This window comes from Camelus ferus, chromosome 10, assembly GCF_009834535.1.
Source record: "Camelus ferus isolate YT-003-E chromosome 10, BCGSAC_Cfer_1.0, whole genome shotgun sequence".
NCBI classification, from domain to species: Eukaryota; Metazoa; Chordata; class Mammalia; order Artiodactyla; family Camelidae; genus Camelus; species Camelus ferus.
The window spans coordinates 64,617,140-64,642,996 of NC_045705.1; the positions used below are offsets into that span (position 1 = coordinate 64,617,140).

The 25,857-nt window shown below is 55.9% G+C and overlaps 3 protein-coding genes across 6 annotated transcripts in view; 2 read left to right on the forward strand and 1 right to left on the reverse strand.

Annotated features, from left to right (window-relative positions):
* The first annotated feature begins 7,891 nt into the window (after positions 1-7,891).
* LOC116666513 (cytochrome c oxidase subunit 8A, mitochondrial) lies at positions 7,892-9,602 on the forward strand. Its single transcript, XM_032489686.1, has 2 exons — positions 7,892-8,081; positions 9,270-9,602. The coding sequence occupies exons 1-2, from the start codon at positions 7,968-7,970 to the stop codon at positions 9,363-9,365; spliced, it is 210 nt and encodes a 69-aa protein (XP_032345577.1). The 5' UTR covers positions 7,892-7,967; the 3' UTR covers positions 9,366-9,602.
* A 4,998-nt stretch (positions 9,603-14,600) lies between these two features.
* OTUB1 (OTU deubiquitinase, ubiquitin aldehyde binding 1) lies at positions 14,601-22,644 on the forward strand. The gene is made up of 7 exons (XM_006176870.3): positions 14,601-14,746; positions 16,312-16,373; positions 16,625-16,723; positions 20,667-20,785; positions 21,036-21,120; positions 21,236-21,430; positions 21,544-22,644. Exons 1-7 carry the CDS (start codon positions 14,689-14,691, stop codon positions 21,739-21,741), a joined length of 816 nt encoding a protein of 271 aa, XP_006176932.1. The 5' UTR covers positions 14,601-14,688; the 3' UTR covers positions 21,742-22,644.
* A 108-nt stretch (positions 22,645-22,752) lies between these two features.
* MACROD1 (mono-ADP ribosylhydrolase 1) overlaps positions 22,753-25,857 on the reverse strand; it is a 143,626-nt gene continuing 140,521 nt past the window's right edge. For 2 of the 4 annotated variants that reach the window (XM_032489683.1, XM_032489682.1), the window contains 6 exons: positions 24,603-24,719; positions 24,031-24,152; positions 23,887-23,917; positions 23,643-23,716; positions 23,189-23,270; positions 22,771-22,904 (listed from right to left, as the gene is read on the reverse strand). In XM_032489683.1, the coding sequence (XP_032345574.1) occupies positions 22,867-22,904; positions 23,189-23,270; positions 23,643-23,716; positions 23,887-23,917; positions 24,031-24,152; positions 24,603-24,719 (464 nt within the window). In that variant the 3' untranslated portion in view covers positions 22,771-22,866. Of the gene's footprint in view, positions 22,905-22,954; positions 22,974-23,065; positions 23,103-23,188; positions 23,271-23,642; positions 23,717-23,886; positions 23,918-24,030; positions 24,153-24,602; positions 24,720-25,857 lie in introns of those variants that run through there. The other 2 variants (XM_032489684.1, XM_032489685.1) reach the window with 2 other exon arrangements.

A 25,857-nucleotide genomic window follows, 5' to 3' on the forward strand; every position in this document is an offset into this window, starting at 1 on the left:
GACCATCAGTCTTTCTCCATCTCTTCCCAAAGGTCTTGGTTTTGAGAAACCTAGCAGGCCTCTTGTACCACGCTTTTTTTGTTTATTGTTTGGGGCATGTTAAAATGTTAATTTTGGAATTTTTTTTCAGTTGTATCCACCCTATTTCAGGTTATTTTTGTTGATGTCAGATGTGTATATGACACATGTATGGTTCTTTTTAACCTTGGTTTTGTTTTGTTTTTTTAGAGGATGCGTTGAAGATAAACTCCTTGATATATATATTTTTTTTTTCTTTAGCAATCTGTTATCACTGGAATCAAAGGGAAAAAGTGATCTCTTTTCGCATTGGTTGTATTTGTATGTCACAAATAAAAGACACTTTGCTCAGCTGCTAGGACAGCTCCTGATGCTGGGGTGCCCTGTGTTGGGCCTAAACCACGGAGGGGCATGTAGCTGGCACGGCCCCACACCCCTTCCCATGAAGGAAATTTCAGGCTGAGAAAAACCTTGGTGTCTGGGGCGAGCATCCAGACGTGGGAACTGAGACCGAATGCGTGTGTTTGTGCCGCTTCCCAGGAACCCTGGGTAGAGGTCAAAGGTTGTCTGCTGAGGGGCGCTTCCTCTGCATATAGCAGAGTCCCAAGCCAGGCGTTGTGACATTTGACATCTGTGGCTAAACGTAGGTCCCAGAGCACTTGTGTGGGAGTTGAATAGACGAGTGTCTGTTTCTTTCCTCCCTTTTACTTTACTGGGTCACTCAGAATATTCTTTGTCTCTTAAAAAGACTCCAACGCCCTCTTCCCTCCACTCACAAAAGACACAGGCCCAAAGGAAGGGTAGCTCATGTCAGGCCTGACAGGGCAGGAAAGTTATGAGCTGGGGGAGGGTCCTCCGGCCCCCCGAGCATGGCAGATGGAGCTGTGCAGCCTCTCTCCCAGGCGGGCTCCTGTCTGTGCCTGGCCCCGGATGAGCCGGGAGCAGAAGCAGGAAGTGGGCCGCGAGCCAGGGCTCAGAAGCACTTCTTGTGGACACTGGTAGGGCCAGCACCCTCATGCTGCTGTTTGGTGATCACGTTGACTGGAAGGTGGAAAGGGCCCCAAGCCACACGGAGGATTTTGCTCTGGTGGGGCGGTGATCTGGGGAAAGAGGAGCAGGGTTAACAGCTATCCTGTGGGTGCTAGTGTCTTACGGCCTTAGCCCCGGGCCGGGGCACAGCCAGGGGATGGTTTGTGCAGCTGTCTCACCTTGGCGACATGAAGGAGGCATCACAGTCCTTGGGAAAAGAGAGAGTCTTCGTGTGCCAAAGTCTGCCCCCCAAATTCTTGCTCCTTGAGGACTGAGTTCCCAGAAAGAATTCCTTGGAATGGCCATTCCCTTGCCGCAGGGTGGGTGGCCAGAGCTGGAAGGGTTGGGGGGCTTGAGCTACACCCTCTGCTCTCACCTTCCCAAGTGGCCGGGTCCCCTCCTTGGTCCCCCACAATGGCTGCCTCCTGCCGCTGTCTCACCGCTCCCCTAGCTGCAGCTCAGACTTCTTCACTCAAGTGGCACTTGCTGGAACGCCACCTCCTCAGGGAGCGGGTGGAGCACGAGGCACAGTTGCTGGATGAGAGGGGCGGGCCTCCCCAGTGCGGGAAACCTGCCTACCGGATGGGTACTGCCAGGGGTTGAAAGCGGTCGTTTCAAACAAGGGCACGTTCATTCTAGTTGTTTTTGCTTCTCCCTCTCTAAGTGCAACAGAGGCCATTTCTACACCACCTGAGGTCCCGAGTCTGGGGCAGTTGGGGCAGTCTGGCCCCTTGGAGACTGGACAGCCTGATGCAGGCGTGTTACTTGGCTGCGGTGGGGAAGGAAGTGGCACGGTGAGCCCCTGCGGTGCCAGCAGCCCCCACACTTAGCGCCTGCTGTGTGCCGGGCACCGGAATGCTCTCTTGCTTCTGTCACCTCATTTAATCCTTACAACAACCCTGTTCCATTTTGGTGGTATTATTCTCAATTTAGAGATAAGTTGAGAATCCCAGAGTGTATAGTAATCTGTCCATGGTCCTGGTGATAAGACCCAAGATTTGAACCCAGGGTAGGATGTGCTGTCCCCACCTGACAGGTGATCTGAAGCTCAGGAGAGCTAAGGAAGACAGCAGTGAGCCAGGGAACTCAGCTTTCTCCCCGACTCCCAAGTCCCTGCCCTCCCCAGGCTGCCTCCCCCGCAGAGGCCTCGAGAGGCTGAGTTTCTGCTTCCTGAGGAAGAGCCATCTGCCCCGGAGACCCCAGCAGTTGGGAGCCCCCACCCCCGACCTTCATGGTGCTGGGGGACAGGGCAGGGTCTGCATCTGTCTGCAGTACTCTGGTTCGTGGTCTTACGCCCAGACAGGATGTTGTTGGCAGATGTCGGTGTCGCACTCCATGATGGAATTGTAGGTTGCTTTGTTGGTCTTGAGGTCACAGCATGGTAGGGGTGAGACTGGTCCTCACTGGTGCAGCCAGAGACATACAGCTTCAGCAAGGGCTTGGAGAGCCACCTATGTGGCAGGAAGTTTCACCGTCTTCAACATGACCTGGGTCGTCGTCATCTTGCTGTTGGCGTTTGAGGCGGGTGGGACCTTGGCGAGCAGTGCCCGGTGCTCCTCCTGGGCCACACACTGCTTGTTGTAGAAGCTGTGGCGGCAGGTCTTCTCCACGGCGTCCTACTTGGTGATGATGCCAGGCTCCTTGGGGTGCTTGGGCATCAGGATGCTGCCTTTGCCCCTGACCTCTCGGCTGCATATAAGTCCTTCTGGCCCAAGCCCACCATGATGTCCTGGGGGACTGGGGAGGAGAGGCCTTAGGTGTGCTTGGGGGTCATCCAGCCTAGCAGCCTGACTCCTTTGTGGGTCTCAGTTTACCCATCTGCACTACGGGGGCAGGGGCAGGGCAGGGAGACTTGGAGACCTGATTACCCTGCCCACCACAGGTGTGGGTGACCTTCGCCAAGCCTGAGCCATTATCACACAGGAGCTGTCTCATTACACTTGGCTACTGGCTGGGGGCTGCAGGCAGAAAGGGGTTAACTACCACCTGGCTCCTGGTAGGTGCCACCAACCCCCAGCCCGCAGCCTCCCTGTGCCTTGGCAGCTGCACCTTTCCAGCCAGCTGCCAGGTGCCTAGGCTCTGATAGCTGTGTCGCCCTGGGGAGGGCAGCACCCCAGCCTCCACCCTCCCATGTTGCCCCACTCCCAACAGCTGTGTCCTGGCCTGCCCCACCCCCGCCACCAACATCTGGTGCCTGATGACAGCTGTGCCCCAGGAAGAGTAGATGCCCTTTCTGGGACCCTGCTCCGCCCCGTCCCACCCCTGCACTAGGGGCTCCTTGCTTCTTGTCGAGGACAACCCAGACCAGGGCCATCTCCTCCTGCCCCTTTCTCCTACTGGACTTTGCATGAAAGCCCCCATTTTTAATTTCTCTGAAGCCCTAATAATCATAGGACTGCATGTGAAGATTACTACTTTGATAGGACTAGCAAGGAGGAGTTTCACAGCTGCACGTGAAAACGTTTCATCACACTTTATAACAAGTGCCACGTACATTTAGGTGAGGTAGTGGAAGGACCTGGATTTGAATCTTGGAGGATTCGTTCAGCAGGTATGAACTGAGTACCTAGCGTTTACTGAGCACTGGGTCTACATCAGCAAATAAAGCAGATGTGCCCTCTCCTCTACCTCATGGGGTATGCAGTGTCGGGGGAGTGGAGGGAGAAGGCGGTAGAAAGACCTCTTTGAGAATTCTGTTCCCTGGCTCTGTGACCCTGAAAATTATCTAACCTCGCTGTGCCTGTTTCCTCATCAAGGAAGCAGGCACACATCCCTTGCTGAGTTATTGCAAAGATTAAAATAAATCCCCTCCTTGAATCCTCATCCTTTGGACGCTGGGCCCTTCCTGAGGCTCTACAAAGACCTCCTGCTGCTACCCCCACCCCAGGCAGACAGTCCCCACAGGCCTATAGGGAGTCGCAGCTGCCCTCAGAGCCCTAGGGTGGGTTCCTTCTCCCCACAGCGCTTGCCCTGGCCAGCCCTAGGGCTCAGTGCCCAGCACTCACTTGACATGCCAAGAGGGGAGTTTAGGCCAGGTGAGGAAACTGGAAACCCCTAGGTCAGGTTTGGACAGCCCTATGTCAGATGTTCTGTGAGGTGACAAAGTCCAGAAGGTATGTGTGTTTGGGGGTGGCGGGGGCGGGCAGCTGAGGGACTTATACCTGCTGCCCCATAGGGCTGAGGTCTGTCCCCTTTTCCAGGACTCATAGCTCCACATTTGAAGAGAGTAGTTGTTGGGCCAGAGACTTTAATGGACAGGGGCCAGGGGTATCCAGTGTTTCTCTAACCCACATATGGCCATTGGGGTCCTGGGGGTCTGCTCTGGGATGGGGCACCTGGGATCTTCCCAGCCCGTATATGACCATCAGAAACTGGAGGCCTGGACTGTGAGGCTGGTCTCAGGAGTAGGGATCAGCTCCCCGACCCATCCCCAAGTCTTGGGATCTATTCCTACTGCCCCATTTAGGGGAAGGGGAGTGGGTGGAGGGATGGACAGCTTGGGCCCTTGGATCAGAGCCAGGACCCAAGCTGGGATCCCTAAGCCTCACCTTGATGCAGGAGAGACTCCCAGCAATCCAAGCATAATGGATAGTCCTGGGGTGTGGGAATGAGCTCCCCGTCCTAGCAGACAGCGAGCAGATGCCAGGATGTTAAGAGGAGCTCCCTGCCCATGGAAGCTTGTCCAAGATCCCCGCCTCCCAGAGAGTCTGTCACCCATGGGGCAAACCTCCCTCTCCTTGCTTGCTTATTCTAATGCCAAAAGAAGTGTCCAATGTGCAATCTTGGAAAATGCAGCAGACAAAAACCAATGACCCGTTTTCCCACCACCATCTAGAGAACACCACTGTTCACAATTTGTGAATTTGTGTGTCCTTCCAAACTTGTATCTATGCATATCTATTTCTCTAGATATTTTTTCTTTGTTTTCAAAAAACAAGATCATATGACACATTGTTTTCCTTGCTTTTTTCTTATCTGTTTTCAAGCTTTTTTAAATAGAAATGTAACAGGCATAAAAAAAGAGCACAGTCGTGACTGTCCAGCCACTCATGACAGAATTATCACATTCGAGTAACCAGCACGGAGAAGCCCCGTCGTGCCTCTCCTGTCCCTGTGCCCTCTCTCTTCCCCCAGGATCCCCACTACCTACCCCGCTCCCACCCTGCCTGGCTTAGTCCTCCCTGCTGTTGCACTTTATATAAATGGGACCACACAGTCTGTGGTCTTGTACGTCTGGCCTCTGCTGCTCAACATTATGCTTGTGAGAACCACCTGTGTTGTAGCTGTAGTTTGTTCATTTTCACTGCTGTATAGTGTGTTGTTGTATGAAACACCACCAGAGTTCACTGCTCTCTTGTTGAGGGACTGTCCCCCTAGTTTGGGGGAAGGATGGCTGCTGGAGGAGGGGGGAAGAGCAGAGACGTTGGTATTAATCCAACAGACCTAGGCGCAAACCCTGCCTGGCATTTGTAGACTCAGCTGCATTACCTAACACCTGCCAGCCTCTTTCCTCCTCTCTGACTCGAGTTCTGAAAGAAGTCTCATCACAGGGGCCGTGAGGAAAGCCCTGGAACAGCATAGATGTACCTACTTGACAAATGTTCACTCCTTTTCCTCTAGCCACATAGGAGGAGATGAATATGCAATTCCTCAAGGGAGTAACCCAGGGAAACACAGAAAGGCCTGTCCCTTCCCAAAGTCTCTCCAGGCCTCTCCTGCGCAGTGCTCTAACCTGGGGGTTATTACTTTGTTCACAGGACAAAGGCCTGACAAAGCCCAGTAGGGCCACAAGGAAGTCCCTGTCCCTTCTCCCAGGGGCAGGCTGCTGGGGCCTGGGCCTCCCAGCCCTGTGTGCCTAGGCTGTGCCCCTTGGGAGGTGGGAGGAGGGTGTTTAGAAGCATCTGTGCTGGGTTGTTTGCCAGGGCCCAGGGCAGGGTGAGGGCAGGGGGCCTGGTTGCTGAAGGTGAGGCCGGACCAAGACCACTGGACATTAACAATACCCACGAATGGCGTGGGGAGATGGGGAGGGGTGGAGAAGGGCCCTGGATAGCTCAGGTCCTGGGAACCCATCCCTCCAAAAGAAGCACAGGCACAGCCCACCCTTTTGGACACTGTGGGTCCATTTCCACTTTTCTGTGGGCATGCGTCCCTGCTCCCATGGGGCTGAGGTTGCTCCTCCAAAGCTCCTGTTTTCCCTGTCTCTCACTGCCTCTCCTTACCCCCATTCCCTGCTGCAGCCTTTGATGCCATTGACCACGATATCAACCTGGAACTTCTGGGTGGGGAGGGTATAGCTCAAATGGTAGAATGCATGTTTAGCATGCATGAAGTCTGGGGTTCAGCCCCCAATACCTCCATTAAAAAAAAACAAAAAAACACCTTATAAACAAACAAACAAAACTGATGACCTCCCACGCAAAAAAAATGTAAAAAAAAAAATAAAAAAACAAAACCTGGAACTTCTAGAAATTCTCCCTCTTCGCAGCAGCTACTTTGGTGGTTAAAAGCATGGCTTTTGGAGTGGATAAACCTGCCCTGGAATCCTGGTTAGGTGGCCTTGGAGCTGCATGACCTTGAGCAGGTCACCCAGTTCTCCAGGCTTATTACCTCATTTGTAAAACATTTGAAATAATAATAGTATCTCACTCAGGACATTGTTGTGAAGGTGAAATGAGTCATACAGGTAAGGCCTGGCTCCCTGGCTGGCCCCTCACCTCTTTCCTGTTGTATTCTACCTACTGTTCATTCTCCTGCAATGTATAAACGTTCTCTGAGTTTCTAAGTGTGTGCCAGGTCCTTTGGAGACAGTGGAGAACCAGATACAGGCTCTGCCCTCAGATGGCCCCCATGAGGGATGGAGACCACTCCTGTGGGCAGTGCTATCACAGGAGCTGCTGGGCAGAGGCGACACAGGCCTGGGGTGGCCAGGGAAGGCTTCCTAAGGCAGTACCACCCCTGTCACTGTACCACATCATGGCACTTTAGCTTCTCATTAAGTGTTCATATATTATCTGTCCCCTCTGGAATGTCAGTTTTGTGATAAGGGAGTCCTTGTCCACCTTGTTCACAACGTGTCTAGAACAGTTTCTGGAACACAGTAGGGGCTAGTAAATATTTGTTGAATAAAGTAAGCTATATCAGTAAGTGGAGGCCTGGAAGTAGGAATTGGAGAGGTGAAAAAGGAAGGCTAGGTAGCTACGAGTTGAAAGTGTCCAGTGGTACATAAGATACAAAGAAGCAAAAGGCTGGATGGTGGGGGAGGATTAGAGAGAGCAAGGAGGAAGGTGTGGAATACTTAGAGATGAGGCTGGAGAATTATATCAAGTAATCGGGACTTTGTCTAGTAAGAGGAGCCACAAAGTTTTTACGTAAGTATATGACTTGGTTAGATCTATGTTTAAAAAGAAGGGAGGAAGGTCGGCTGCTACTGCATGGAGACTGGAATTGGAGAGAGTAATAGTAAATGAGGAGAGTTCAGTTAGGAGGTTAGTGCCAGGCTTTCTGGCCAGAAATAGTGGAGGCCTGGCGGGGAGAGGGGATTACTGAATAGAGAGATTTAAGACACCGAATGGAGGGAGGAGTCAAGAGTGCCACCTGCGTTTTTGGCTTACGTGATTGAGTGGCCACGATTGTCACTCACGAAGATGGGCCATTTTGGGGGCGGGCGCATACACGAAAGGAAAGCCCCTCCGCGCCCCGCCCGTCGGTGGTAGGCTGGCGTCGATTGGTTGTTTTGAGGAAGGCGCCAAAAACTGACGAGAGTGGGCGGGAGGTGTATCCTTACGTCACTTCCGGACGACTTCCGGGACGCCCTTTTCCCAGGGCCTCTACGGCTCCGGAACTTCCGGCCGTAGCCGCCATTTTGACTTCGCGACCTTGGGCTCCCGCCGCCAGCTATCTGCAGTCTACTCGGTGCGGTCATGTCTATACTGACTCCGCTGCTGCTGAGGGGCCTGACAGGCTCGGCCCGGCGGCTCCCGGTGCCGCGTGCCCAGGTCCATTCCAGGCCTGCGCGGGAGCAGCTCAGGACCATGGTAAGGAGCGGGCCAGGAAGGGCATGGGAGACCCATGGGGGTCCCGGGTCTGGGGCGCTGGACCTCAGCGGCCCCGAAAGCGCCCTGCACCTCTCAGCCCGCAGCGTAATGGGGAGAGGCAGTACTGGTTTGGGCCTGTCTGCAGGGCGCAAACGAGGGGACGGTGTCCAGGCGACAGTCGGTGTTCATTCAGCCTCAGAATCTCTGCTCAGAACTTGTCTGCCCAGGTCTGTCGCTTACTCGCTGTGCAGTCTCGAGCAAGCTTCCTTACCCTCTCTGAGCCTGTTTACCCATCGATTCCTTGGGGGATGCCTGACGACTGTCAGCGCTATAACTGTTACCGCTATTAATTATTGGGGGCAGAGAGGACTCCGGTAGGTGTTTGTAATTCCCAGAAACGTGGGAGAGTTTAACCCTTAATGACTTTCACCTGTTTTGCACTTTTCTGCATTTGCCTTTGGCAGAACTCGACCTTGAATGCGAGTCTTCAGAGTCCAGGTTAGTTAGCAGAGCCCAGAAAATGCTGCGATTGAGGAAATAATAGTGACAGAAATTGCAGCTGGGTCCGTTGAGTGCCTGCTGTGTGCCAAGCACTGTGCTGAGAGGTCCCATTCATTCCTCCCAGTGACCCCAGGATAGGGTCGTTATCTCCATTTGGTGTTTGAAGGAACTGAAGTTTAGGAGCAGTGTATTGACTTGTCAAAAGTCACACAAGTGGCAAAGGAGGAATTTGAACTTAAGTCTGACTCCAAGTCGTGCTGTGATCTTAACTGCTATAGGGAATGTAGAAGTGGCTGCAAAAAGTCTTAGCTCTAGTCCTGAAGGTTTGGGGAGGGAGAGCTTTTTAAGGCAAGGAGAAGGGGAGGTGCATTTTTAGAGTTAATTGTCTGTGCAAGTGAGGTTCCTGGGTCTCAACAGACCAGCTGTAAAAAAGGTTTGAATCCTTGTTCCTGTCCCTTCGGTTTATCATCTGGTGGTGGATTTCTCCACGGATCCTAACCCAGGCCCCATATCGAACCCTTTACCTCGAGGCCTAGAGTGAACCTTGCATCTGCTATGTCCCTTCTCTGGAGCCTGAATCTTGACTCCTTGAGGGGGGCTTTCTGCTGTCTGGGAAGACTGCTCAAACTCTGAGAAGCCTGGGGAATCCTTACTGTGGGGGTTTCTTCTTTCTTGTGCTCTGTTTAGGATATCGCCATTGGGCTCACCTCCTGCTTCCTGTGTTTCCTCCTGCCGTCGGGCTGGGTCCTGTCGCACATGGACAGCTACACGAAGCGGGAGTGAAGGGAGCTGTCCTCCCCCTCACCCTGTGACCTGACCACGCCCTGGCCTGTCCTGATCTTGTCTGCTGCATTCCTGGCTGGCCTCCCCTGGATCATGTCCTTCAGTTACAGTGACCTCTTCTGCAGTCATGACCTCTCCATTTCTCCATGGTGACATCCTGGGACCACATATTATCAGTTTATAAGGCCCTGCTCTGTAGGGCCCCCCTTGTAACAATAAAGTCTGTTTAAACCCTGCTTCAGAAACTCATCATGCCTTTGGCCTGGGCTTCTGCCTGTATACTTGAGTTGAGGATGATGTTGGGTCGGGGTGTGGAGAAGAGGCCTGGCCGCCGCACTTCCCTGTTGGCTGACTGCCCTTTAGGGGGGTGGAGCGCATTCAGCCATCCTCCTTGAGGCCTGGAAGTGATGCTTCCTTTACATGGTTTTCTCTGAATGTTTTCTGGTTCCTGTGGAAAGCAAATCCTGTTGTCATTGGGCAGCCTTTCTTGCTCCCCCTCCAGGCTCCCTTGGTTGTGCCAATCTCAAGACTCTGTGTCTCTCTCCCAGTGGGGCCAGCCTTCTCTGTCCTTCTCAGTCGGTGGGCTCCATCCATTTCTTATGTGCTTGTTACCCTTCCTACTGGAGGGTGGGCCACGTTACGGTGTCTTGCATTTTTCTGCCCCTTTCCTTTTAGCACCTGTAAATGCTTGTGCACTGACTGGCTTTCTTATTCTCCCTGCCTGCTTCCCTATCTCCTTCCCTTCTTAGCTTGAAGAGTGCTGTTCCTCTGTCCATCCCTAGGGCCCTTCCTCAGTAATTCTTCCTAGGGGTCGGGAGGGGGGCTTCCTTAGATGGAACAGGCATATGAAGGGCTCCCCACTGAGCTGGAATTCTGACTCAGACCTGCGGACCCCTATCCTAGAGGAGGATGTGGCTTTAGTTTTTGCATCCTTTTTGTTGGGGTGACATGAGTGATTTCTGAGAGCAGACATGGCTTCAGTGTCCCCTGAGGAGCTGCTGGATGGTGGACAGGATGCCAGGTGAGAGCTGAGGGCCTCTAGGGTGTCGGTGACTTTAGGCTCTGGGTGTCAGAACACATACCTCACTAGCCCCTCTTTTACAGGGCTCGTTTCCTGACTTGTGTTGACAGGAGCTGAAGGGGCATTCTGCTCTCTCTCCCTTATCTAGAATTTTCTGGCCTTTTCATGTGTCCAGTGATGCCTGGTTGCTTTGGGCACAGATTAGGCCGTGGGTCTGTGACACTCAGAGGAAAGCTGTCTTGAGTTTCTGCTATAGCTCCATGGCCCTGACAAGGGTTTGATTGGGTGTTTCCCATTTTTGTGCCCCTGGAACCCAAAGGGTCACAGTGGTCCCCCTGGCCCAGGAGCGCTACCTTAGCCCCAAGCTGTGTGTCTTGAGCCACCCCTCAGACTGATGGGAAGCCAGTGGTCCCTGGTCAGAGGGATCCCCCAGGGAGCCCAACAGCCCCTCCAGCCCCTCCAGCCCCTCCAGCCCTTGCTGTCCCACAACCTGCTAGGCGCTAGATGGGGGTAGGTGGGCAGGGTCATAGGCTGGGGAGTGGATGGGAGTGAGCTGTCCTGCTTGATTCTCACCCTCCCCTGGGCCTTAAATCTAATCTCTTTTCTTTGTCCTCTTATCCCTCAGCAAACCAGAGGCCCTGGGGCCTTCCATAAAGGAAGGCTCCTTGTACTCCCAAACAGCACTGTGTGGGTCTGTGTCTGTGGGTGTCTGTCAGATCCTGAGTCTGGAGGGGTGGATGTCTGTGCCCTGGTGTGCACACTGGTTGGCCGGGGGGCTGCAGACATGGCAGATGCTATAATGTTAAGAATAGTGGACTGGGTGGGAGTCAGGAGGCCTGGGTTTGAGACCTGGCTTGGCCATTTACTCTGTGACCTTGAGCGAGTCATTAAGCCTCTCGGGATTGTAAAATGAAGGTGATGTGGCAGGAAGAATAATGTGCCCCCAGATGTCCATGCCTCATCCCTGGAACCTTGCAACTGTGTTACCCTACATGGCAGGGGTACTTTGCAGATGTTATTAAAGTTAAGCATGTTGAAATGGGAGGACATCCGGAGGGCCCAGTGTAATCACATGACTCCTTAAGGTGGTCGGGAAAGGCAGGCAATTCACATCTCAGAGCCTTGCTGGCTTTGAAGATGGAGAAAGTGGGCTATGATCCAAGGACCGCAGAGGCCTCTGGAAGCTGGGACCCACCCTCGGTTTACAGCCAGCAAGGACACGAGGACCTCAGTCCCAGAGCAGCAAGGAACGGAATTCTCACAGCCTGCGTTAAGTAGGAAGCAGATTCTTCCTCTGGGCCTCTGGAAGGAAACACAGCTTGCAGATACCTTGATTTTTAGTCTGGTGAAACCCATACCTAGAACTCTGGCCTCTAAAACTGTAAAGTTGTACATTTGTGTTGTTCTTAGCCTCTAGGTTTGTGGTGATTTGTTAATGGCAGCAGTAAGGAAATGAATGCATCATTCCCCTGCGAGGCCGGGGCTCTCCCAGGAGGGGCTTGGCACCAGGGGAAGGAGCCTTAGCAGATCTGAGGTGAAGTGAATCGTGACACATTTACAGGAGGACCATGGGTGGTGTGAGTTGGGGATCTGGGGGCTTTTCCTTTGCTGCTTCTCCCCTCCTCTGCTTGCTTTCTGCCTTAGGTGTCGTGGACCCCGAAGGCAAATATCAACCTGCCCACGGCCTGAAGTACAGACCTTGGTCAGCTTCATCAGCCTGGCCTCCGCACCATCAAAGCCTCGCCAGACCATGATTTGGGAGCTGGCTGCCTGTGGACCACCACGCATCCCTGCCAGGGCAGCTCCAGAGTCCCTTTTTGGGGCTGGGCGCAACCTGACACTTCCCATCTGGGCAGCTGCTGACTCCCAAGGCCACCTCGGGAAGGACCGCTGAGGCCTCACCTTTGGCCATGGCCCACCTGTGAGGACTGTGGCTGTCCCAAGGCCTATGTCATGTCCTTGTTGCCCGGCTTCCTCCCCTGAGAGGTTGGGTGGCCCTGGAAGCTATGAGGCTCTCTAGGGCCTCTAGGCCGTTCAGCAAACTCGTCCTCTGTGGCTGAGGTTTCCAAGTCCCTGGGTCCTGGTGGTGGAGGGGGTGGGTCTCCTCTCCCTCCACCTGACAGAATCCTGTGGACATGGATGTGGCGTCTGGACACATTTCTGGCCAGCAGAGCTGTGAGGAGGCATCTATGCCATATCGGTTCTATGGAAAATAGTCCTGGGCTGCTGCCTGTCTCCTTTGCAACTTTCCAACAGCAGCCTGAACCCAAGCACCAGTGCTGCCTGTTTCATTATGGGCATCGACAGGCAGGACCAGCAGCGCTGGACTATTTCCAGGTTGGCAAATTGGGAGGCAGAGATAAACACCTGGAGCTATGCTGGTGATTCCTGGCAGATATGCTGTTGGGTTTTAGATGCTTCAGTGTAGAGAATCAAAACTCTAAAATGGGAAAAGAACCAGGAGAGATGAAACAAGGGTAGAACAGTTATTACCCACCAAATAAAGTAGCATGCAGAAGAGCGGGGCAAAAATTGACTGGGGTGGGATTAAGAGCCAAAGGTTCCCTCTGGCCATTTCCTTCCCCATTCTACCTGACAAGAGCGGGAGGGTACATTGAGGGTGCAGATCTGTCCTTCAAACCCCGGAACCTTGTGTGTGAAGGAGGCATTTACTTGGTGTTGGCAGCCTGGCTGCAGTCCAGCACTGGGTCGCAGCCAGGATTCCTTCTCACTCTCCAGAGCAACTGTATTCTCTATATCTACCATTAGTCCCAACTCCAGCTCCATCTGTGCACCCCTGCCCACTGGACTCCTGGTCAAAGTAAAGCATGGGGGTAAAGGAGGAGTTGTTTTATCGCTATTTTCAAGATTGTGTAAAGCCAAAGAGAAATCATGTTTTTGTCATCAACCGTCTTGGCTCCTCATTTGGTAATACCAGTTCTACTGACTGAAGATCTGATTGGCAGTTACTGAGTTCATTGTTAAAACTGGGAAAAAGAATGAACAGTTTGGTGGGCATGGAGTCCAAACAGGGTGGACCCTTTGCTTTCTTGAGTTTGGAAACAACTTCAAGGCTCAGTGACGCAATAAATAGCAATTTGCAAAGTTGCTGGGACATAGACTTGGCATTTGTAGTGTTGCTGTAAGAAAGCCACCGTGGCCTGTATGGTGAGCCTAGGCACCAGCTGCCCCTGCTCCAGGGCTGGATGGAGCTCATGAAGACATTTGGTCCTATTCTGCTCCTGTATTGTCATGAACCAAGGGATCTGACTGGGGCCGAGGCACAGTCTCAAGTGCTAACAGAACGCTGTCATGTGAAAAAAGGCCCTCCATAGTGAAAAATTGGGAACCAGAATGCCAAACTCACTTGTAAAAAACAGCATCTTTAGCATCCAAGTCCTTGCCACTTTCTAAGCTTTTTATTTTTAGTGAATTCACAGGCAATTTTAATAGATTACACAGAAAGATTCTGTCTGCCCTTTACCCACTTCCCCCATCGGTAACATCTCACAAAACTATAGTATAGCATATATCCAGGGTATTCATATATAGTTAAGATAAAGAATATTTCCATCCCTGCAAGGATTCTCTACTGTTTCCTTTTCACAATCACACCCACTTCCCTTTAGCCCCCATCTCCTCCTTAGCCCCTGGCAACCACTAATCTCCATATATATCAACTCCTTTCTTTTAAACAACAAAACCAAAACCAAACCAAAACAAAAACCTGATTTTCTCATAACAAGAAGGGTAGGGAGTCCAAATCAGGTCCTTGGCCCCAAGGGACATGTTCTCCCGCAGGACACCAAAGCCCACTCAGAAACAAGGCTCAGTGAAGAAGGGCGGTGATGTCCCAGGGCTCTGATGTTAGCACCAGTCCCTCTCCTTGGCCAGGTGGTCCTCACTGCAATCACCTGCTGTCAATTCTGGAGCTCGCAGCAGGAATGTTGCCTTCGGTGATTTTAATTTCCTCTTCCTACTTAATAACACAATCCGTGCTTCAAACTCCAGTGAAAAGAAAACTGAAGTGGCCCCAGGAGGTTCTTATCACCACCGGGCACGTTGCGAGCCTGGGGAAGATGGAGCCCAGCAAGCGTGCGAGTTGAGGGTGGGCGGGGACTGCCTTCCCTTCACGGGGTTTCCGCGGCGGCCGCGCCAGACTGACAGCCCCTCGGGTAACAACGCCCGAGGGGATTCCGTTGCTAGGGGCGTTACCAAGGAGGGGCCACGAGGAGGGGCTCTCTTCCGGGAGGAGGGCAATTGGTAACCCGGAAGCGGTCGGCAGTGCGGTGCTGTTTAAAGATGGCGGCGGAGGAACCTCAGCAGCAGAAGCAGGAGCAGCTGGGCAGCGACTCCGAAGGTACCGAGCTGGGGAGGGCCGTCCGGCCTGGGCTAGCGGAGTCAATGCCGGACCGCGGGTTCCCAAGGAGGCCAGGGGTGGGGCGGCTGGCGGCGAAGCTCGCGGACGGCGCCTTCCTCCGCTGCCGCCTCCTCCCCTCCCCCTCACAATGGAAGGAGCCGCCGCCGAGACCCCCGGCCGGGTGGGCGGCGAACTAGCTAGCGGGTCGCGCCCTGGCCCTCGGCTCTTCCCCATCGCGTGCTCCTGGGGCGGGGCCTGGGTCGCCCCGCCCCTCGCCCAGCCCCCTCCGCTCCTCGCGCGGGGCTCCCGAGTCTCCAGCCCTCCGGTCCCGGTCCTTGCAGTCAGGCCCAGGCCTAGTTCGGGCCTGGCAGCTCGCATTCTTCAGAACAGTCCGAGCCCGGGAGGGCGTCGAGTTACGCCGGGCTGCGGAACACAAAGGACTGGGCGGGCCGCTGGGGATGCTGTGGGTGGCCTGGGGTTGTGAGCGGCCTCCGGTGTGTGCCCTCGAGGGCAGCAGTCTTCGTTTCCGGTAGAGCCCCCTCTTTTCTCTTTACAGCCCCTTTCCTCCTGTCTCGGTATTGTTTCCTTAGACCCCTGAAGAGTTGGACCATTTAGAACAGTCCCACTCTCTCCTTTTTCACGCCTGAGTTAGACGCTGGGGACCGAGTAGGTCACTGGGGTGGGAGGGACAGTCCTGTTGCAGGGCAATGTAGGAGATGGGTCGAGGCCCAGCTGAGGATCCGGGATGCTCAAATGCAAAAGGATACTTAAAAATCATTCAGCACACACCTCCCGTTCTAACCACACATTCAAGGGACTGAGCTTTCGGAGACTCAGGCACCCAGAAGGGCCTTGTTTGAGATCACGTAAGTTAAGAAAGAGCCAGGGCCAGGGTTCAGGTCTCCTGGCTCCTCACCACTGGCTGCTCAGAGTGGGGCCCAACGGGTGGACCTGCCCAGCTTACTGATGAGTTCTTAACAGTATGCCTCTAAGGTACCACCTCCTTGTGGTATTTCACTGAAGGAAGGTGGTAGTATTACTCTTTTTACAGCTGAGGGTAGTCCTTTGCGGTGAAGTAGCAAAGGAGAGTTATTGTGGTAAATAGTTTAGACTCTGGAATTAGACAGACCTGGGTTTGACCACAGGTCTTACTAGTAGTGACTTTGGGCAGATTACTTCAGCTGACTGCATTTGTTTTGTTGTCTGTAAAACAGGAAGCCCAAGACTCTGCCTCTTCATCCTACTTTCCCCAAGAGACCCTGCCTGGGCCCAGAGCATCCCCAGGCTGCTGGGAAGTGATGTTAGAAAGCAGAGGGAAGGGGTTGTTAGAGCTGGAAGAGTGTACCTTGGGGGTGATCACCTTTGCCCCCTCATTTTAAAGATGAGAAAACTAAGCCAGGAGGGGAAGGGATTTTGTCAAGATACACAGGTTGGGATGGAGCAGGGTATGAGATGCATGCTTCCAGGTCTGCTCTCCTGGCCCTGGGCTGCTCTTGTCCTTAGCCCAGCTGCCTGGAGCTGGGACTGTCAGGGCCCACTGTAATCTTTGGCCTTCTTTCTTCCAGGTGTTAACTGTCTTGCCTATGATGAAGCCATCATGGCTCAGCAGGACCGAATTCAGCAAGAGGTGAGGGGTTGTGGCCAGCAGCCCTATTTTGGGGATGCGTAGGCTGGGCCTGAGGCCTATTGTTTACCTCTACTTTGGAAGCCTCCTCTTCTCCAACCTGTACCGGGTCCTGGATGCCTTTATTGGGGGGAAGGTGGCTCACTGTGCCACTAGGTGACTGGCCTGGCACCCCTTATTTCGGTGTTCTGGCTGTTAGGTGTGAGTCACTCTGTTCACCTACCAGAGCATGATGGATTTCCTGTGCCCTGCAGATTGCTGTGCAGAACCCTCTGGTCTCGGAGCGGCTGGAGCTCTCTGTCCTATACAAAGAGTATGCTGAGGATGACAACATCTACCAACAGAAGATCAAGGTGGGAGCCTGGCTGAGGGGGCAGGAGGAACCCTCGGGTAGGGGCAGGAGAGTGCCTGCTGCCTGTTTTAGACTTATTCCGTGCTAGGCCTGGCCTCAGACAGGGTAGGATGTTGGGGGAGCCCTCCGGTAGCTGGTTCATAAGTGTGCAGACTTTGGAACCAAAAAGACCTCGATTCAAATCCTGACTGTGCCACACAGCAGCTCCTTCAGTGTCTCTGAGCTGTGGAGTCCTCGTCTGTAAAATCGGGATGATGAAAGCATCTGCCCACAGGGTGGCTGTGAGGTGGAGGGACATGGTACCTGTGGGGCCTGGTGCAGGCGTTGGGGAGCTGATGGTTTCAGTGCCCACAGTGGGGCTGACTTGGGGAGGAGAGTGGCAGCAGGGGCACAGTCCTGCAACCTGCTGTGGGATCTGTGGAGTGGCAGGCAGAATGGGGAAAAGGGGCTTCCAGACCTCTGTGCAAGGCCCTGCTGCATTCCTTACAAACAGGTAAGTCCCTTAACCACTCACTTTCTTCTCTGTGAGCCGGTGTTTGACAGTGAGTATGTGTAAAACAGCATCTAGTCAGCACAGCCTGAGGGCTTAGTAAACATTACTCCTTCCCCTTCTCCCCCAAAGATCAGAGATGCTTAGAACTTACACCTGAAAGGAGGGGCCTTTGGGGTTAGCCCTATCAGGGGCCAGGCAGTAACCCACGTGATTGAAGGGCCACGTCTGGTGGTAAACAGCTGTACCACAGCTCCGTATCAGCCAGTTGCAGGGAGTGTCCATGCCTGTCTCCCCGTCATTGCTTCCAAGACACGCCAGAAATTATTCTTATGTAAAATCTCCAGACTTCTAATAGTTGGCAGCTAATTCAAATTTCAAGTGTTGTGTGGGCCAAACAGCACACCTGCAGCCCAGACCCAGCTGTGTGTGGCCTGTGGTCTACTCTGACCCCTTGCTCAGGGTGTTTGCGATTTACCCAAGAGGCCTGTGGAGAGAGGAAGGCACAGGCTGTGCAGCCTGGTAGATCTGGGTTTGAGTCCTGGCTTCACCACTTCTGTGTGATCTTCGGCAATGCACTGGACTTCTTGGAGCCTCCACTGATCTGCCAATCTCTGGGTGGAGATGCCTGCCTCATTGGGCAGGTGTGAGGCTTGAAGGAGGAGATGGTGGCCAGGTGCTGAGTCTTGGGCCTGGAGCACAGCCACGGCTTAGGAAGCTGAGTCCCTTTTCTTCCCCACATGGCAGAATAGCAGAGTGGGGCCCTTGGGCCCCCAGTTCAAGGCCTGTCACCCTAGGCCACCCTGGTAAGATTGACAGGTTCTTCCCATTGAGTCATTCGGCGAATGTTCAAGTGTCCGCTGTGTGCTGTCTGGGCAGGAGATCTGCCTTGATGCCCTGACACCCCACCCTGGGCTGGGCCTGAGCCCATCCTTGCTCCCTAGGAGGGCCTGAGCCCAGACAGCAGAGCCCAGGCAGACCTGCATGACTCGGGTTCTCTGTAAAATGGGTCCCCCAGGAAGGGGAGCAGGCTAGTGGATGTTAGCCCTCAGCTGAGGGCCCGGCACCGAGGTGCTCAGAGTGACCTCAGTAGCTGTCCTGGTAGCTGCAATGACTTGGGCTCTTGGTGCGCATTTCTTCCTGTTCATTTAACATTTATGAGCACGTACTGTGGGCCAGGCACTGTGTTAGGTACTGGAGCTAGAGTGATGACTGCAGCTGTCAGACTCCTGCCCTCATGAAGATTGTGGTTCATGGTGGAAAGAGACAATAAGTCGGAGGTAACGAAAGTATATGTCTGATGTGGTAAGTGCTGTGGAGAAAAGTGACGCAGGACAAGGAGATGGGGAGTGGGAGGGCTTGCAGTTTTAAATAGGGTGGTGGGCAGAGGCCTCGTAGGGAGGGTAGTGATTGAGTAGTGAACTGAATGAGGCTTGGGAGCGAGCAGGCCGTGGCCGTCTGGGCAGAGCCGGGCAAGCCGAGGCCCGCCCAGGTGTGTGCCGGGCGGTGGCCAGCAAAGCTGGAGCAGAGCTGGGGGGAGCCAGGAGGGTGGGAGACGTGGGGGGCTTGTAGCCAGAGAAAGGACTCAGAGGGAGCTGAGTATTTAATGGGTTCTCCTGGTCACTCTGGTGGCTGGGGTGGGAACAGGCTGAGCAGCGAGGTGGAGGCAGGGAGACCTGTGAGGGGCCTTTTGCAGTAAAACCGTCAGGAGACAGAGTGATCCGCGCCAGGGTGGCAGAGTTAAGCAGTGAGAAGCAGTTGGATACGGGACATAATGAAGATAGAGCCAGAAGGATCTGCTGCTGGGTTGGATGTGCTGTGAGGGCGGAGTCCGCAGTGGATGTAAGGTTTGGGCTTGAGCAGCTGAAAGGTGGAGGAGTTGCAGGTAACTGGGGGGAAGGCCATGAGGAGCGGGGCGTGGGGAGTCCAGAGCCGCCTGTTGGCCGGGCAGGTCGGGGGAGTGGGCCTAAGTCAATTGGATGTGAGTCGAAGTTGGAGTTGAGGGCCGAGAAGCAGGCCTGGCAAAGAACTACGTTCTCCTAGAGTGAGTATGGCTGATGGAGAAGCTGCCCCAGGCCTGAGCAGGGTTGTGCCAGTTACTGTGGACGGTCTGTGGTGTGACTGTCTTCTAGAAGGTTGTCTTGAGGAAGGGTGCCGTGTGGCTTGGTGGTGGCCCTGACATTCACAGGTTAGATGAGGAGGGGCAGATGGAGGGGCAGCAGTGAGGTTGGAGGAGGACATGGTGGAGAGGGCTGGTCTACCAGCAGGCGGAAGGAGGTAGGGAAGAGAAGGGCGTGGTGGGGCATTACGGGGCGTGGCTGAACGGGGTCTGGGGAGGAGTGGGTTTGACCTTCAGATTTAAGAGGGCATCTGTGCAAAAGCCTGCTTGGATTGAGTTCACAGCAGAAGAGAAATGGAGGCAGTAAGCACAGAACTTGACAAACAGCTCTGCTCTACAGGAGAGCAGAGAAATTGATGGCAGCTGGAAAGGAATTCATGGGAAGCAAAGGATATTTTTTAAGGGGAAAACTAGCCTTGTGTTTACATGCTGATGGGTCTAAACTAGTAGGGAGAGAAACTGATGATGCAGAGAAGAGAGACTTCCTGGAACAGTATCCTTGAGTTCAAGGGAGAGGCGGCGCTGGTAGCAGCCTCAGACCCTCCAAGGCTCAGGAGAGAGGGCCGGGGGGTGGATGTGCTGGTGCGGGCTGAGGGGTTCTCAGTGAAAAGTCCTCAGTCAGAAAGGAAGCAAGGTCATGGGGAAGATGAAGCGGGGTAGGGGGCGGGTTAAGGAGAATGGAGAAGGTGTGAAATAGGCATCAGGAGAAGGGGAGGGTTCCCAGACCTGAGGAATTAGGCCTGCTTGCCAGACAGCACTGCCAGCCAGACCTCCTACTCCTGTGGGGAGGTTCAATAGAAATTCCGTTGAATTTGGGGAGGAAACTGGAAAAGATCAAACCAGTGCCTGCAAGTGGGCAGGGCAGAGTTTACAGGGAGAAGAGGGAGGCTGTTACCAGCCCCGGGGCTGCGTGGTGGGAGCCTCACAAGCTGGCCCTGTGCCCCTTGCCCTAACTTGTTTGCCCTGGAACTCCTCTGGTTTGAAAGACTACTCACTGGAAAAGCTGCATTGGTCAAGGACCCATTCACTTGCCTGTTTCTGTGAACAAACAGACCTTCAGGCCCAGCAGCATGGCATGCCCAGTGGCTGGTGACCATTTCGGTGATCGGTATAACCAGTGTGTTCGTCAGTTTCCCGAGGCTTTGGGGGCTCCTGGCAGCAGGTCGCTAAGGGACTCCAATCATCGGAGTCAGCAGCCAAGCATGACCGGTGGCTGCTTGGAGCTTAGTTGCCACCTGCTGTGGTATGACCTTTTCAGGGAGGGGTTCCTTGGCCCCCCTGGTTTTGGCCTGATGTTGATGGGCACGGGATGGGGTGGGGGCTGCCTCTCTCCAGGACCTCCACAAAAAGTACTCGTACATCCGCAAGACCAGGCCTGATGGGAACTGCTTCTATCGAGCTTTTGGATTCTCCCACTTGGAGGCATTGCTGGATGACAGCAAGGAATTGCAGCGGTGAGGAGGGTGGGCACTTGGGCACTGAAGGAGGTGGGTAGGGGAGGGTTCCATGAGGGGCTTGGAGGGCTCCCTTCATGTCTGATGACTGGGAGGTGCAGTTCCACCTGAGGCCAGGCTGGGCCCCTGCTTGAGGCTGCTGTCTGAGCTGGGGGAAGTGGCCTCTGGTGCTGGCCAGTCCCCAACCTCTGGGCCCCTGCTCTGCTGGCTGAGGAGCCCATGCCAGCCTCCCTTTCCCTCCCATCCACAGGTTCAAGGCTGTGTCTGCCAAGAGCAAAGAGGACTTGGTGTCCCAGGGCTTCACTGAGTTCACAATTGAGGATTTTCATAACACAGTGAGCCCAGCCGCCCCGTCGCCCACTCAGCCAGGGTAGAGGGTGGGTGGTCTGGCCGTGGCATAGATGACCCATCTCCTCCCTTATTTTGCTCTCTGTCCCTCCTGGGTGGCAGTTCATGGACCTGATCGAGCAGGTGGAGAAGCAGACGTCAGTGGCCGACCTGTTGGCCTCCTTCAACGACCAGAGCACCTCGGACTACCTGGTGGTGTACCTGCGGCTGCTCACCTCGGGCTACCTGCAGCGTGAGAGCAAGTTCTTCGAGCACTTCATCGAGGGTGGGCGGACCGTCAAGGAGTTCTGCCAGCAGGTGCTGCCCCCTCCCCACTCCTCAGACTCAGGCCCCTCTTTTCTCTCCTGCCTTTGGGGGGTGGGGGGCGGGAGGCACTGAGCCCCAGGCCCTGACCCGCCCCTGTGCTGCAGGAGGTGGAGCCCATGTGCAAGGAGAGCGACCACATCCACATCATCGCGCTGGCCCAGGCGCTAAGCGTCTCCATCCAGGTGGAGTACATGGACCGCGGCGAGGGCGGCACCACCAACCCCCACATCTTCCCCGAGGGCTCCGAGCCCAAGGTCTACCTTCTCTACCGGCCTGGACACTACGATATCCTCTACAAATAGTGCTGGCCCCAGCCTGCCACTGCCCTGCCCACCCTCCCCTCTGCCAGGCGCTAGACATGTACAGAAGTTTTTTTGTGGTTGTAAATGGTCATACTTCACGCCCCACCCCTTCCCTATCACACGACCTCGACCTTCCACATTTTATTAAAGGGGACGCTGGTGGTGAGCCACGTGTGTGCGTGTCCCTGCTCTGCTGCTGCCCGCCTGGCTGCTCTGTGTCTGGCTGCCCCCCTTCCCCTCAGGTGGGTTCCTCTCAGCCTTCGGCCTGTCCACCCCCCAAACCTCCCCAGCAGGAGCAGTTTTGAGGGGGTGAGGCCTCTTGGGGACCCCCTCCTGGTTATTGGGGTTCTGCTTTTTACCCTTCAGGCCTTCCCCCCTTAGCTAGCCAGGGGCTTCCTTGGAAATCTGGAAGTTCCTTGGAGACCTGCTGTGGACCAGGACCAGGACCACCAAAGTTTCAAGCTGCTCCCTCATAGGCCCTGCCTCTACCCTTATGTCCTGGTTGCCTGCCCTCCGTCAGGGGCCTGCATGGTCGAGGAGAGCTGGGTGGAGAGGCATGGCATGATGGTGGGGCCTGGCTCAGGGCAGGTGGAGTAGCCCGGGTACCCCAGTGCACCCCAGGTGGTGCCAGCCAGGTGGAGGAGGGGCAGCCCTCAAGCCTGTGCTTGGCCCTCCGTCCCCAGGTCCAGTGGGGCTTGCCAGGCCACCATTCTCCCCCCACTTGCACCCCTCGGCCTCCTGCCTGTGCCTGCTTTGCACCCCCTTTGCTTGGGCCGCGGTGTCTGCATTGCCTTCCTTTTTGCCTTCACCTCTTCTCTTTCCCCAGCACATGTGGGGGCTTGGCCCCCAGGCTGTGAGCTCCTTGGGGGCAGGTCCTCAATAAATGTGAAGTGCTGCTGCCCACCTGTGCTGTCCGGCCCGTGCCTCCACCTGCCTGGCTCACTGAGAGCTCTCGCCAGCCCCTTTAAGCCAAAGCACCTGTCCACACCTGGGCTGCCTCCCTCACCCTCAGCCAGGGCTGAGACAGTAGGAGCTGCAACAGTGGTGTTTATTAGGAGGGGGCAGGGTGCGGAGGGAAAGAATAGGGTGGCCAGGCCAAGCCCTGCTGCAGGCTTCGGCGACTTCTTAGAGCTGGGAGCGAGGTCCGGCGGGCTCAGGCCAGTCTGTGGGCAGAGCGGAGACGTCAGAGCACGTGGGCTGTGGACTTGCCCCAAACTGCCTCCCTGGCTTCCCTGCGTGGGGGTGAGCGGGGCCGAGGGTGAGCGGGTGCGTTAGTGGGCAGGAGGTTAGTGGGCAGCCACACAGAGGGCCAGGCCCTGCTTACCAGTCCTGGTCAGGGTAGGCGGTGGGGTGCCGTCAGGCTGGAAGGCAGAGGACAGTGAGAACCTGTCCAGGGTGGATGGGGGCGGGGCAGGGGCTGGCCAGGGCCGCACCACTGGGTACTTACCCACGGGGAAGAAGTAGGGGAGGCGTTGCCGGTAGATGTTTTCGTCCTTCTCCAGGAACACGCAGATGATCAGCCGGTCCACCTGTGCAGGGCCTGCTCAGCCTGGATCGGAGCTGTCCACACCCTCGCTCCCCAGCCTTATAACTGCCCCCACCCCTGCCGGTTTTCATCTGCCCTGCCCTTGGGGTGCTCATCGATGTGAGTTTAGAGCTACACCCTTCACAGGGGGCTCATGGTGTGTGCCCCGCTATCCCCTTCTCCCACCACGGATGATGCCCTGGGTGCAGGAGAGGAAACAGGGCCCGAGGAAAGGCAAGGGATGCACAGAGGGCAGGCAAGGCCAGAGCCCCATGTGCCTGGAGCTCTGCACACTGCTCAACGATGACTGGTGGGGTCGGGATGCGCCCCGCCATCCCACCCACATTCGCTCCCCTCAGCTGGGCCCGGGCCTCACCTTGTCCTTGTGTTGCTCCAGCCACTCGCGCAACGTGGTCAGCACTACCTCGGCTGCTGCCTCATTGGGGTAGCCTGTGGACAGGACAGTGGGGCGCAACTGAGTCCCGGGCTCTGGCCCGCCCTTCGCCGCCTCGCCCCGCCCCTCCCTGTGCCGGGCCCGTCCCCTGCCCAGCCCGCCCCGGCCCCTCCCTGCCTCTGGGCCCAACCGCTGCCCACCCGTGCCCTTCCTCTTCTCTACTCACCAAACACTCCGGTGGAGATGCAGGGGAACGCCTGGGGCAGGGGAAGGGATTGGGGACAGCGTCACTCTCTGCTCCGCCTCCCGCCCGCTGCCTCCCGCCTCGGTTCCACGTCACTCCTACCCTCCGCCCCTCGGCGCCACTCACCGCGGAGCGGAGCCGGTGCTCCAGCATCAGGTCGAGGCTGCTCAGGTAGCAGCTGCGGAGCTCCGCGGCCTGGTTGGCACTGGGCTCTCCGTGAGCGATGGGCCCCACCGTGTGGATGACATCTGTGGGAAATGATCAGATCAGACAGGCCCGGGGCTCCAGTGTGGTCCTTGGCTTTCCTTCCTGCCGGCCTAAGCCCTGGAGGGGACAGGAAACAGGTCCCCCACACCCAGTTCTGAGACTTGGGAAGGACCATACCCATGTGGTCCTTTGTGCCCTCGAGCCTAAATCCACACCTCGACATACACAGGCAGGCTCACACTTGGCCCCCTCCCCACATCTGTATGGACCCGGCTGAGAAAGTTGGGCTGTTGTCCCTTAGCTCTTCCCCTGCCTTCAAGTCCTTGCCGCTCATCATTCCCCACATGCATATGCGAGAGGGGCCAGGTCCTGGCACTTCAGAAGTGTCCCTTGAGAAGGCCTCCAGCAATAATGTGGGGCGTGCAGCATAACCCCTAATCACACCAGGCGCCTGTCTGTGCCCCACAGGGGTGGGGGTGTCGGGGACTCACACTTGGCCGGCAGCCGATAGCCGCAGGTGATCTTGGCTTTGCCGGTCTCGCAGCTCTGCAGGGTCCGGCATTCATCGGTGAGCAGGGGTCCGGCGGCCCGGTGGATGCAGCCGTCCACTGCAGAGGAAAGGGTAGTGAGCCTTTTTTTACAGAGAAGGCCGAGGCCCACGGACTGCATACTCCCAAATCCCTCGGCTGTGCTAGAACTCCCCGGGCACCGAGCCTTTCTCCCGCCGCCTCCAGTCTCCGCCGCACACTCGTTTCACATCTGGGGAAACCCAGTCTCGGAGAGGGGCCAAAGCGGGAGCCGGCGAAGACAGGCCGGCAGGGGGCGCGCCCGACCCGCCCTGCCCTTTCCTGGGCGCCGGTGGGGCGCGGGCGGGGCTGGGGTCTCCCAAGGCCGGGCGGCTCCGGGAGGCGGGGTCCGCGGCGGCAGGAAGATCCCGTCCAAGGGGAAGTCTGCCCTCCCGACTCCGGCCAGACGCGCCGCGGGGCCCGCTGTGAATCGCTGCCTCCGCAGGAGGATCCCAGGAGCGTCGACCCGCACCGTGCCCGGGATTCCAAGGCCGACCTCCTAAGGCGGGGCTCCTCGGACACACTTTACAAACTCTAAGACCCACTTTACAGACGAAGAAACTAAGGCCACCTAGTTACAAGAGGCAGGTCCGATCCGGACCTTGAGCTGGGCCTTCCAGCTCCTTCCCTGAGTCACGCAGGGAGGCGGACCCGCCGCGCAGGTGTCTCCGGGCGCGCACCCCAGCTCGTTAACGAGCCGCCTCGTTAGTTCATCTGGCTTAATTGGGGCCGGGCCTGGGCTTGTTTATCATAGGGTGGCTCCGGGGTCTCGCCAGAGACCCTGGGGACCCAGACCCAGATAAACAACTCGGCGCGGCAGGAGGCGCAGAGGAGACGCTTCTCCTGCCCGACCTCGCCCCAGCGGGCGCCCTGGGAGAGGCGGGGCTCCGCCTCCGGCAGGGTCAAGTCCCAACTAGACCCTCATCGCCTGCGGCACCTTGGCAAGTCCTTCCCCTCTCTCAGCCTCTACAGTCTCATGTAGAAGACAGAGACAGTGACCTCTCCTCAGGGGAGGAGTTAACACCCTGGCCAGGAGAAAATGACCCACCTCTGGCAGGTCCCCAGATCAAATTACACCTTAGGCCAGTGTCAGGAGATTCTTGAACACCGAGCTCAATGCTCTGCAACAGGAAAGGCCTATCATTTCCCCATTTTACAGATGCACAGACTGAAGCCCTTG